Source organism: Nannospalax galili, unplaced genomic scaffold (genome assembly GCF_000622305.1).
Source record: "Nannospalax galili isolate Female #2095 unplaced genomic scaffold, S.galili_v1.0 scaffold140, whole genome shotgun sequence".
NCBI lineage: Eukaryota > Metazoa > Chordata > Mammalia > Rodentia > Spalacidae > Nannospalax > Nannospalax galili.
In genome coordinates, this window is record NW_008352267.1 from 14,113,063 (window position 1) to 14,125,292 (window position 12,230).

General features: G+C 42.5%; 1 protein-coding gene across 2 annotated transcripts in view; it reads left to right on the forward strand.

Moving 5' to 3' along the window:
- The first annotated feature begins 1,984 nt into the window (after positions 1 to 1,984).
- Positions 1,985 to 12,230, forward strand: part of Obi1 (ORC ubiquitin ligase 1) — a 44,350-nt gene continuing 34,104 nt past the window's right edge. The window contains exon 1 of one of the 2 annotated variants that reach the window (XM_029554084.1): positions 1,985 to 2,262. Coding sequence is in view for 1 of the 2 variants with exons in the window: in XM_008849118.3 (XP_008847340.1) it covers positions 2,191 to 2,262 (72 nt within the window). In the remaining variant the exon portion in view is untranslated. The remainder of the gene's footprint in view (positions 2,263 to 12,230) is intronic. The other variant, XM_008849118.3, reaches the window with a different exon arrangement.

Below are 12,230 nucleotides of genomic sequence, written 5' to 3' on the forward strand. Positions count from 1 at the left end.
ACTTATTCATACAGTAATATGTGAATTGAAATGTTTGTAAGGATGTGTCCCAGGGTGTTAAGAGTGATTACTATCCAAGATAGCACCGTGAACACACAGAGGAACTTTTGCTTATTATATTGTATATTTTCAACAGTTTAATTTTCTTAAAATGAACTTTATTATTTTATAATTTTCAAAAAGCAATATAGTCTTCCCTTTACATGTCCCCCAAAGCTTGTGCTGATATAAAGCTAACCTGTAGATAAGAGACACATTATTTGTGGAATAATCACTTACTAGTTAGTATACACTAGAAAAGTCAGATGCACTCCTTGACCTCAAGAATCATAGTTTGTTATGGCAATAAACACATAATCTACTATAATACAATGTGATTAGTGCAGACATAGCTATATGGCAGAACACTGAGCAGCTGTGACAATAATAGTAAAGATAGGAGGAGATACTGAAATAGGCTAGATCTTACTATTCTAATTGAAACAGGCTTCGATTTTTAAAGTTTATCTCTGAGACTAAGTGTTGGCAGCAATCACCAAGATATGGAAGAAATGCAGTTGAGTGGTAAGCAATGGAAAACTCTTGTGAGAAAGATGTGTCTTCAACACATCTGTCTCCTGCTGCTACATTCCCTGGCAGGGCATTCTTAGACCTACACTCTACTCAGAGACAGAAGAAAGAGGCTCTGAACTGCCACAGGTCTTCCTCATTCTGAATCTTGGGTTACGGGGTGAAGATGCATTAGCTAAGCATAAGAATTTTGAATAAATATGGCTTTGCCTTCGAACAACCAGAAGGTTATGGAACCAGATGACTTTCACGCCTGGCATTCTGAAGAAATGGCCACTAAACAGAGAATCAGAATGACTATTTTGCCCAGTTCTCCAAAACCAAGCATCTCCAGTTCGTAGGAAATAAGTTATTGAGCTGTTTGGCATAATTCTCACTGCTACTTGTGAGCCAGTTTTGAATTGAACTTGGGCTTCTTCAAACCAGTTACCAGAGGCTCCAATTGCATCACTACCTGGTTATTTTAGAGACATGATGGTAAGCATGCACTCTCATTTAACACAAGGCACACACACAAACACATACACATTAAAAAACGCTAAGGGGCAGAGGTTTAATATTGTCTCAGGCTGTGACCTCGGAAGTTGTCCAGGACAGGACTATCTTCTCCATTAATCAGGTCCAGGTCGTGTCTAAACCATTAAACACTCTTTTCCAGAAAGATTAGTAGTTATTCTTCTGGGCTTCTCTCTAAATTGCCCAACTTGTGCACTATTGGTTTGCATCACTGATCATATTAGCTCTTCCTCACAGTTAAATTCCACATGCGTTCTGTGTAAAATTGATTTTGGAACATTCAGATTTTCTTGTCCTTTTCATTTTTAGGAAACGCAAATTTATAAGCTCACAAAGTATTCCTTGGAGTCCAACACAAGTGGTATATTTCATATCCAAGTTGCACCTAAAATGAAGGCTTTAAAATGCATTGTGCAAGTGGATGGCTCGCCCTGTTCACAGCTTCCCTACTTAGGGTCAATAGGAGTCCTGGCTTCTTTTTGTTAGACAACACAGAATAGAGATTAGTGAAACTTTGTCTTCAAGGAGAGCTGACATTAAATTTCTCCATATTACTGTTGGATACATAAGAAAATCACTGCTTTGGAGTGAATTATCATCGTGCTTTCTCGGAGTACGCTGTATCATTTAAGAACAGGAAAGGAACTGAGGAAAGTTGTTTTGAAAATCAAAATACAGATAACGTCTTTTCTGGTACTGTTTGCGCCGCTTTCTCACTATATGAGGTTTAACCCCCCACCTCCCATTCAACTTCCTGGGGAAAGATGTGGAGATTTTAAAATCCCTTATCCCTAGTTTTCTCTCCCCCCTCCACTAATTATACTTTCCCTAAAATATCAAGAGCCTCGAAACCTGTAATAAACAGTTTTCCTTCTCATTACCAGCAAGCTTTTTATTTTTAATCTGCTATTAGTCATAATTATTGTTTAATAACCGAAGGGAAAAAATGCCTGGGCGACAGCACTTTTCAGAAGCGCGTTTTCGTTTATTCGCCGCGGCCTGCTGTGGCCCTACCAGGCCGCCGTAGCCGGCTCTCCCGTTCCCTGCGTGGCGAGGAGCAGTTGTCGGCGGGACTTCCGTGTTGGCGGGATTCTGAACGCTGCCATGGCTCAGACCGTGCAGAACGTTACATTGTCCCTCACTCTGCCCATCACGTGCCACATTTGCTTGGGGAAGGTAATGGCTGCGGCTCGGAGCCGGGGTTGAGGCTGGAGTGACCCAGGGTGCGGAGTGGGGCCCGGTGCAGGCGGGGATGGGGCGTGAGGCGCCGAAAAGAGCAGGGCTAACCTGTGAGCTGCTCTGCGGCTGGAGGCCGCGTCCTGGGGGCTGCGGGGGCCGCCGCCATCCGAGCGTGCATCTGGGCGCCTTTCGGGGGAGGCCGGCGACCCCGAGCAGGGCCTCACCGCCGGCCGCCTGCGAGGAGCGGGAAGGGCAGCGCCGCAGCGTGCCAGCCCCCTCCGCAGCCCGGAGCTCTGGCACGCCGAGCCGGAGTGCAGCCCTCCAAAGCACGTTTCCCGTGACCCTCCTCTCCTGCACATCCTCTGCAGCCCGGAGCGGATGCAACCCCTCAAAGCACGTTTCCCGAGAACCCCCGTCCTGCACAACCTCTGTTGCCCGGTCTGCAGCCCGGCGTGGTGCCCAGCCCTTCAAACCACGTTTCCCGGAGCCTCGCCCGAGGTGCCCCATCTACTGCACATTCTGTGTGCGTGTTCTGGGGCCTCGTTGCTAGCTGGAGATTTCTTCCCTTTTAAAATCCCTCCCTTTTGGAGAATGGCCTTTGCTCTGGGTTCACATTGCGAAAAGTGAATGAATGGTACATGGCTCCTATCCACCCACTCGTGCTGTTTAGAATGAGATAGGGTCTTTTAACTCCAAGAAGCGATCATTCACAGTACGGAATACTCATTCTCCGTGTAAGGCAAGAAGTGCCCAATGGGTTTGTGAAACTATGTGGAGAAAGTACTGTGGTATTAATTAGAAAGGGGTTTTGAATGTTCTCATGCATTTGTCTCCCCTTTCATTTTCGTTTGTACCTCCGAATCGGTTTTGTTAAAGCGCGATGTCTACCGCGTGGATCAAGAACAGAAAAGATTTTGGCACAGTCAGGGTTTTTTTTCCACCCTGAATTGTTTTTTGTATGTAGTGTGTCTGAGTGTGTTCATCTCCACCTGTAGGGTGCAGCTCCAGTTGCAGGCTTAGGATAAAGAATACTACTACTGCAGGCTTCCTGGAGCAAAGATGTGAATGAATGCCCGCCAATAAAAAAGCAAGTCAGAATTGGAAGCAACTTCTAACTCTTGATAGAGTCAGAATAAAATGCCAGTGAAATAGCAAATATGTTGTTGTAGAGATGGCTTGATAGAGTCTCTTTGGAGAGATCAAGAACTGCTTTGTTGAAGGTGGTATTTGAACGGGAATTTGCTACCACTGCCTACATGCATGGCGACAGGCAGAGGAAGTGATGTTTCTTTTTGCCAATCAGTATTGTACATTTGATTACTGACAGATTTCCCAGAAGTGTATGCTAAATTCAGAGTGAATTTATTGCAACAGTAGCCTTAAAACTGATAAAATATCCCTGGGAAGGTTATTTTCTTTTGGTTTTAGTTGTGCATATTGTATCTGTTTTCTGTTAATTTGTCTTCGTAATTGCGTTAATAATTAGTTAATCTATCTTTGTAATTTTGAAAATGACTTCTGCCTGTTTGATGTACAGAACCTCTGCCTTTTGTATTCAATATAAATGAGACCTAGAGCTGGACATGGTGGTACAAGTCTGCTCCCACTGCTTGGGCAATGAAGGCAGGAGGAGCTAGTCCCAGGAGAGCCTGGACTACATAATGAGTTCTAGGCCAGTCTGGACTATGATATTGAGACTCTGTCTAAAAATAAATAAAAATAATCCAAGCATGGTGACACACATCTTTAATACCAACCCTCGGGAGGCCAAGGCAGGCAGATCTCATCAGATCCAGGCCAGCCTGGTCTACATAGTGAGTTCTAGGCCAGCTGGGGCTACAGAAAGACCCTGTCTCAAAAAGTAATTAATTAAAAATAAAAGTGATAACCTAAAAAAGTATTGAGATCAGGTGTGCCTCACTTGGTTTTTTTTTAACATTTATTTTTATGGGTCTGGAGGGATGACTCAGCAGTAAAGAGCACTGACTGCTCTTACAGAAGACATGGGTTCGGATCCCAGCACCCACATGGCAGCTAACAACCAGCTATGACTCCAGTTCCAGGGGATCCGATACCCTCTTCTGTCCTCTGCAGACATTGTACAACATGGGTGCACTTACATACATACAGGCATAACACTCATACAGATAAAATAAAAATTTTAAAAATAAAAAATTAAATTTTATTAATACTATTATTTTTAATTATAAAAATAATTTTTTTTGTGTGCGTGGGCTTCTGATCCCCCTGGATCTGCAATTACAGGCAATTGTGAGCAGATGCTCTTAACCACTGAGCTCTAGCCCTTCTCATTTGGTTTTTTTGAAGGTGGGGAGAGGCGCCGTGTTGAGACAGGGTCTCCCTGTAGCCCCAGTTAGCCTGAAACTTGCTAGGTAGACCAGGCTGGCCTCACAGATTCACTTGCCTCTGCTCCTCAATACTGGGGTTAAAGGGAAGGGGTGTGTGTGCCACCATTCCTGGCTCCTCATTTGCCTTTTAAGAGAATTTCTTACCTTACAGATCAAGAAGGAAGAAGATTTGAATATTGCAGTATACTGTTGTATGCATCGTTTTGTTCTTCAGGTTACATAGGTTATATTCTAATTTCTACCACTTCCTAGATATATGGTCTGCCAGTTAATTAACCTCTCTGAGCCTCAATTTCCTTCTCTGTAAAATGGAGTAGTAGTAATTAACTCTCATCCCTGTATTTGAGGGATGATTAAATGAAACAGGCAGTGTTTAAGATCTGGCACATCAGGGTTGGAGAGATGACTCCGTGGTTAAGAGCACTGGCTGCTCTTGCGGAGGACCTGGGTTCAATTTCCAACACCCATATGGCAGCGAACAACTGTCTATAACTTCAGTTCCAGGTCATCTGATGCCCTCTTCTGAACTCCTTGGGCATTGCACAACACGGGTGCTCTTTACACACATGCAAGCAATACACTCATACACATAAAAATAAAAATAAATATTTTTTTAAAATCTGGCACATCATAATGTTCAACAACTGTTAGCCTTTACTGTAGTCACTGAGGCAGGCCCTCAAACTGAGGAAATGAGATTTTTCCAGTAAGTTATTTTTCTAATTGCTTTGTGAAGTTAGTGGACTTTTGGAAGCAGCCACAATATATGACAGGTTTGGGGTTTTTTCTTTTCTTTTTTTTTTTTTTTTCCTTTTTTCTTTTCCCTCTTTTTTTAAATGTGTATGAGTGTATTGCCTGCAGGTATGTAAGTGTACCTGTATCATACAATGTCCATAGAACCCAGAAGAGGGCATTGGATACCCTGAAACTGGAGTTAAAGATGGTTGTTAGCCACCATGTGGGTGCTGGGAACTGAACCCAGGTCCTCTGCAAGAGCAGCCTGTGCCCTTAACCACTGAGCTATCTCTCTAGCCCCATTCACAGGGTTTTGGCTGTTCAGTGACAGTTGCCTTTTCTAATCTAGTGTGTGCCAATTACCCTCCCACACATCCTATATTTATGGCATACTAAATAAAAAAAGTTTTGGTTTTTTTTTTTTTTCTTCATTTAGAAGGGAATCTAGTTTTATGTAGCTGTATAACATTAAGTTCTCTGCTTAGTATTGAGGGTAAGCCTTTTGGCTGAAATAACCAGCATTGAAGCCAGCTTCCTTACAATGTGGGAGTGACTGCATCTCTTATATAGTAATAGTGCAGACTGTGTTTTTGCTCTGAATATTACCAAGAGGATTCTTCTTTTTGGGAGACTGCCTACTTTGCTTTTCTCCTGTATTATTTATTTAAAATGTTGCAAAGATAGAGCTAGGGCCAAAGCTCTAGAGTCCTTCCTCTGGTTTGACAAAATTCATTTATGGGTATTCATTGGAGACTACTGATTGGTCAGCAGGTCATCCACCTCAGTACATTGGGCCCATGTTTGATTCTTGGTTGTCTCAAAGATCCTGAGTGAAAGTAAAAACAAGTTTTGCAAGCATTTGTTACGATTAAGTTACCATATGGAATAAAACACTACATTTTTGGTAAATCTGATCCATACTTTCTTCACATCCATTACCTGTATCTTGCTACGTTTGAGCATCTGTTACCTCTCCAATTTTCAGATTATTGTTTATGAACTCTGCTTCAGAAAGAAAAAAAAATTATTTTAATTAAAAAAAAACACATTGAATACAAATTCAGGCTCTACCATTTATAACTTGTATCATTCTTTCCTTGAGTCTCAGTTTCCACAGCTGAAAATGTGTTTGATTGGGTCAACTCCCCTAACTTGTTGGGAAGATTTATATGAATATCTTAGACCAGTGGTTCTCAGTGGGGTAGAGAAAGATTTTTGATCCCCAGGGACATTTGTCGATATCTGGAGAGATTTCTGATTATTCCCAGCAGTGAACCGCTGGCATCTAATTGCTGGAGTCCAGAGATGCTGCTAGTTAAAGATCCTATAATATGCAACAAGAAAATCTTTAGTTTAGAAAAATGTTGTAGTGTCCAAAATGAAAGCCTTGACCTAAACCAATTTGTTAGGTCCTGGTGGGTGTGTTTTAAGTCAGGAATATTAATGGACAAGAACTTTAAGCATGACTCCTCCCAAATATATTTGCTGTTTTCAGAAAAGGGAGAAATAAAATGACTTACAAGGGAAGCAGATTGTAGGGTTAATCTTTTTACCAAAGACTGGCCTTTCCTGCCCACTCCACTGTGAAGAGCCCAGCATTTACCTTTGCTCTCTTCTCTTCTTCCTCACCTTCCTCTGGGAACATTACCATGATAACACTTCAGCATGTGTGCTCCAGAAGAGGTAGGAATTTACATGTCACTTAACCTTTGCCACTGTGGTCTTGCCCTTTTGTTTTAAGAGTACTGTTTTATAGCTACAGATCTCATTTGAGAGTAAATTGAATAAAAAGACTAATAACGGGCAGATTATAATCATTTCTGTGTCTTGAGGCTTGTCAGATCTCTTTGGGTATTTTATAGCAGGATATGGGTAGAGAAGAACTCAAGGAGTGCTGGATTCCTTACATCTTACTACTTCAGTTTACAAAGTAAAAGACTTTGTCTTAGTAGTTTTTTCTCCTTTCTAATTTTTTATTCTAATTCAAATTCTTGTGTCCTTTTGAATTAATTTTTAAGTTAGTATCCAAAGTAATGGGTTCATTATGATTTTTTAAAACTTTATTTTTTTATGCATATGAGTGTATTACCTGCATGTATGTAAGTGCACCTGTGTTGTGCAGTGCCCACGGAAGTCAGAAGGGGACATCCCTTGGAGCTGGAATTATAGATGACTGTTAGCTACCATACCATGTGAGTACTGGGAACTCAACCCAGGTCCTCTGCAAGAGCAGCCAGTGCTCTTACCCTCTGAACCTTCTTCAGCCTGCCCCCCCCCTTTTTTTTTAAACTCAGGACCTCATTATGTAGCCCTTGCCGGCCTGGAACTCACTTTGTAGACCAGACTGGCTTCAAATTTACAGAGATCACCTTCCTCCCAAGGGCTGGTTTAAAGCCTTGAGCCACCACGCCGGCTTCATTATGATATTTGTGTATATATTTCATTATACTTTGTTCTTGTTTCCTCCCCCCACTGAACCTTTTCCCCTAAATGGTCCCTCCTGCTTTTGTATCACACGTATTCTATTACCTCCTTCTCCTGTTAGGATCTTTTCCCTCCTTATGGTCCCTTTTCTATATTGGGGGAGGGGGTGCATCCCATTTCTAGTTTCATGATCTGCACACATATATATAAAAGTAGATACATTTAAATTCTGTATATGAAAGAAAACATGGTATCTCAGTCTTGTTTATTTCTCCTAACATAATGATGCCCAATTTCATCCATTTCCTTGCTAATGTCATGATTTTATTTTTCATTAGAGCTGAGTAAAATTCTGTTATGTGTATGTACCCTATTTTCTTTCTTTTTTTTTTTTCTTTAAAAAAAAATTCTGGGTGTTATGCCTACATGTGTGTAAGTGCACCCATGTTGTGCAATGCCCATGGAGGACAGAAGAGGACGTTATATCCCTGGATTTATGAATGGTTGTTAGCCTCTGCGGGTGCTGGGATTCAAACCAGGATTTTCTGTAAGAACAGCCAGTGCTTTTAACTGCTGAGCCATCTCTCCAGCCCCGTGTACCCTATTTTCTTTATTTAGTCATCTGTTGATGGACATCTGAGCTGGTTCCTTTTCTTAGGTATTGTGAAGAGTACAGCAGTAAACATGGATGTGCAAGTTTCTCTGTAATATGGTTTCTTAGAGTCCTTCCATATACATGCAGAAGTGGTATATCTGGGTCAAAAGATCCAGCATGAGATCAATACTTCGGAGGATTGCAGAGTACTAAGACAGGTCCTTTACCTTTATAGTGTCATTTGTGGTTGCTTCCACCACTCCCAGTGCATTTGTGAGAAACCCCACAGATTGAGCTTTGTCACCTCAGAGGAGTCAGAGGAGTACGATCTGAGGAGACCTAGGACAGTGGGAGAACCTGCTCAGCTGGCAGATTGTGAAGCTGAGTGGATCTTCTGACCGTACTTGGCTTTACAGGGTAGCTGGCAACTTCTTTTTGTCAGGTCTTCCTGGCTTCCCTTTTGGATAAGACTTCCCCTTCCTCTCCCCCTGCTGGGTAGCACCTTGGCTGGAGCCATATTAAGCTTAACTTGCTTCTTCTCTGTGCATTGCCTGACTTTTCCTCAGCACGTTTATGCCATTCGTATTAACACTTTTGTGACTTTCCAAAGCTCTTCTTGGTCTTTGGAATATATGCTATTTTTATACTGATTCTTCTTAACTAGACACATGGAGGTAGTTTTCACATCTTACCTGGAAATTCTCCATGCTAAACTTACATCGTGTTTATGCCGAAAATCATCTGATAAGTAGCCGGTCCAAAGAAATGGATTAGTCCACTGCTCTAAAAATCCAGCACTGTGACAATACCAGGTGTTCTGCAGCACAGACCATCTCTGTAGCATTGTTAATGGCCTCAGCAGCCGGAGCTGAGCAGTCTACATATGGTTGTTCTTCTCTTTCATTTTGGCATATTAAATGGAGAAGTTAAACTTTTTTCCTTATTCTTTGACCATGGATCTTTTGCCTCTAAAGACAGTTTCAGGAGCATTATCTCTGTTTCTGTTGATTTTTACTTTTATTAATCATATAGTGTGCAGAGCATTTACCAGGTACTATTGAGTACATACAAAGAGCAGGACCCACCCCTTTCCCCAGAGATTGAAGTCTAACAGGGAAGGTGGAATGTAAATAATTTTCTATGCAAGGCACAAAGCAGAGTATTGAACCTTAAGAAAAGGAGAGAGTGCCTGGTGTGAACACGCCTTTAATCCCAGCACTTGGGAGGCAGAGGCAGCTGGATCTCTGTGAGATGTAGGCCAACCTGATCTATATAGCAACTTCCAGGCCACCTGGGGCTACCCTATAGCAGAAAGAGCCCCCCCCCAAGAAAAAGGAATGAGTATATGCTATTAGTAGAGATGTGATTGTGTGAGTCAGCTTTCTCTCACTATGACAGAACACCAGAGATAAGTTACAAGCAGGAAATACTTATTTTAGTTCATAGTTTAGCAGGAAGCATAGAATATTTTAACAGTTCATAGTGGAGTAGTCTGCTTACCTCTTGGGAGCTAGAAAGCAAAGAGTATCTCCAGTACTGCCACAGGCTGCTGACTAAGCCAGCATGGGATCTGTGGGGACTATTCAGGAGCCAAGCTGTAACATTGTACTCTCTGGCCTCCAAAGTCTCATATCTGTCTCAAACTGAAATGAATTTAGCCCATTCCCAAAGAGTCACCAAATTCCGATGTTGCTCAAAAGCTCAACTCCAGAGTCCTTCCTAGGACTTAGGGCAAACTTATTGCTATGAGCTGAAGAAAAAAGGCAAAAATAAGTTACATGCTTCTGAGGTGCAGTGGCATAGAGTACACATTTCCATTCCTAAAGGGTGGAATAGGTGCACAAAAAGGAGCAAGGCAAGACTAGAACCCAGCAGAGCAGCTCTGCTCAGCCCTAATGTTCCATGCCTAGCATCCTGAACGCACTCCGGTAGAGTGTGCTATCCCAAGGTACTGGGAAGCCCTGCCTCTCCTTGCTGGGGACAGCCACATATGTAGTCAGTCATGCTTTGGGGCTGGCTCTGCTCATTGCCTGCAGTTTCACTGTGCAGCATTCCATGTTTCTGGCATCTCTAACTTCCTAGGGTCTCCCTTACAGTTTTGGCTTCGCTCTCACCACTTCACATCTCCTTGTCAGGGCCTGCTTGCAAGGACTCCAGCTCTACCACAAACTACCTAGACTCCCAGGATTTCCTTTGAAATTTCAATGGAACCCTCCATGACCTTATAACTAACATTCTATGTGCCTGCAAAACCAGCTTTATGTGGATAACCCAAGGTCTGTTGCTGGACAAGTAGTACCGCAGTCTACCGCATCGGTGGCTTTTGAGTGCTCCACAGCTAAAGACCGAAGTGATCCTAGAGAAACAACTCCATGCACCTGTCAGAGGAGATTGCCCATTCTCCTTTCTCAAAGGGAAGTGTTGAACCAAGTTTACACTTTACACCTTTGAGTTTGTGATGGATGGGTCTTGCTGATTGCTGACTGCCCTCAAGATATCTGTGAAGGTTAATCTTCATTAGAATCAACTGGGGGGCGAAACCCCTGAGGCTGTCTGTGAGGGCATTTTCAGAGAGGGTTAGCTGAGAAAGAAGACCCACCATGAATGTGGACAGCACCATCCCATGGGATAGGATTGTGACTGAATATAAAGAAAGTGGGCAGTGCTACAGGATTCATCTCTCTCTGCTTCAGTCCACCCAGTGTGGCCAGCTGCCCCTCACATGTGTGCTGCTAGAGCCACTCTGGCCACTGTGCCTTCCTGTTACATGAACTACCCTCAAACTAAACCAAAATAACCTTCCTTCCTTAAACTGATTTTGTTTGGTACTTTGTTACAGTAGTGAGAAAAGTTAACTAACACAGTATCTTCCTGTTGTGTAGTCCAGAGTGCTTCATTTCCCCTCCTGGGCACTAATCTCTTTAGCAGCCACACCTTCAAAAGCTCCTTTTCTAACCAAACTGCAAGTTTCCCAGATTTTTCTACTCTGTTCCTCATTGCTTCTGATTCTTACTATAAATTTGACTAAACACTGTCAGGAACACCTATGCTGCTGCCTCAGTCCTTGCTCCCTTGGGATTTCTTCTGCCTATCACCTTTAGACTCAGCCTCCCACAAAGTCTCAGGCATGGTCCTAATGCAGCCAACTTTACCACAATATAAAATAGGTGGTCATTAGTCCAGTTCCAAATAGGGTCCTTATATCCATCTAAAACTCTTCACTGTCTACATATCTAGCTGCATTTTGATCTTCTCAGCCCTCACTACAATTTTGTATTAAATTCCATTTACAGCATTTTGGAGTTTTCTAGCCCACTCCTCCAAACTATTCCAAACTTTCCACAAAGTAGTTCCAAAAGCTTCTGAAATCACGTTGTCAGAGATTGTGATATCAGCGACCCCACTATTGATACCAATTTTTCTCTTTTAATCAGTTTTTCCCTATTATATTGAAATATTTGAAACAGCTCATTTCAAAAGAAGGGTTTGTTTTGGCCCAGTGGTGATCATTTGGGGAGAATGGGGAAGCTAGCAGGATATAGCAGTTAGCAAAGAACTCCATAAACAGGGAGATACACTATTAACTTTCTGGTGAACATCAAATAGATATGTGTGGTTGAAGCATAGGTTGTGTTAAGAATTCAAATAACAGTGGGGCTGGAGAGATGGCTCAGTGGTTAAGAACACTGGTTGTTCTTACAGAAGACCCGGGTTCGAATCCCAGCACCCACATGGCAGCTAACTGTCTGAAACTCCAGTTCCAGGGGATCCAATGGTTTCTTCTGTCCTCCACAGGCATTGCACATCATGGGTGCACTTACCTACATGCAGGCAATACATGC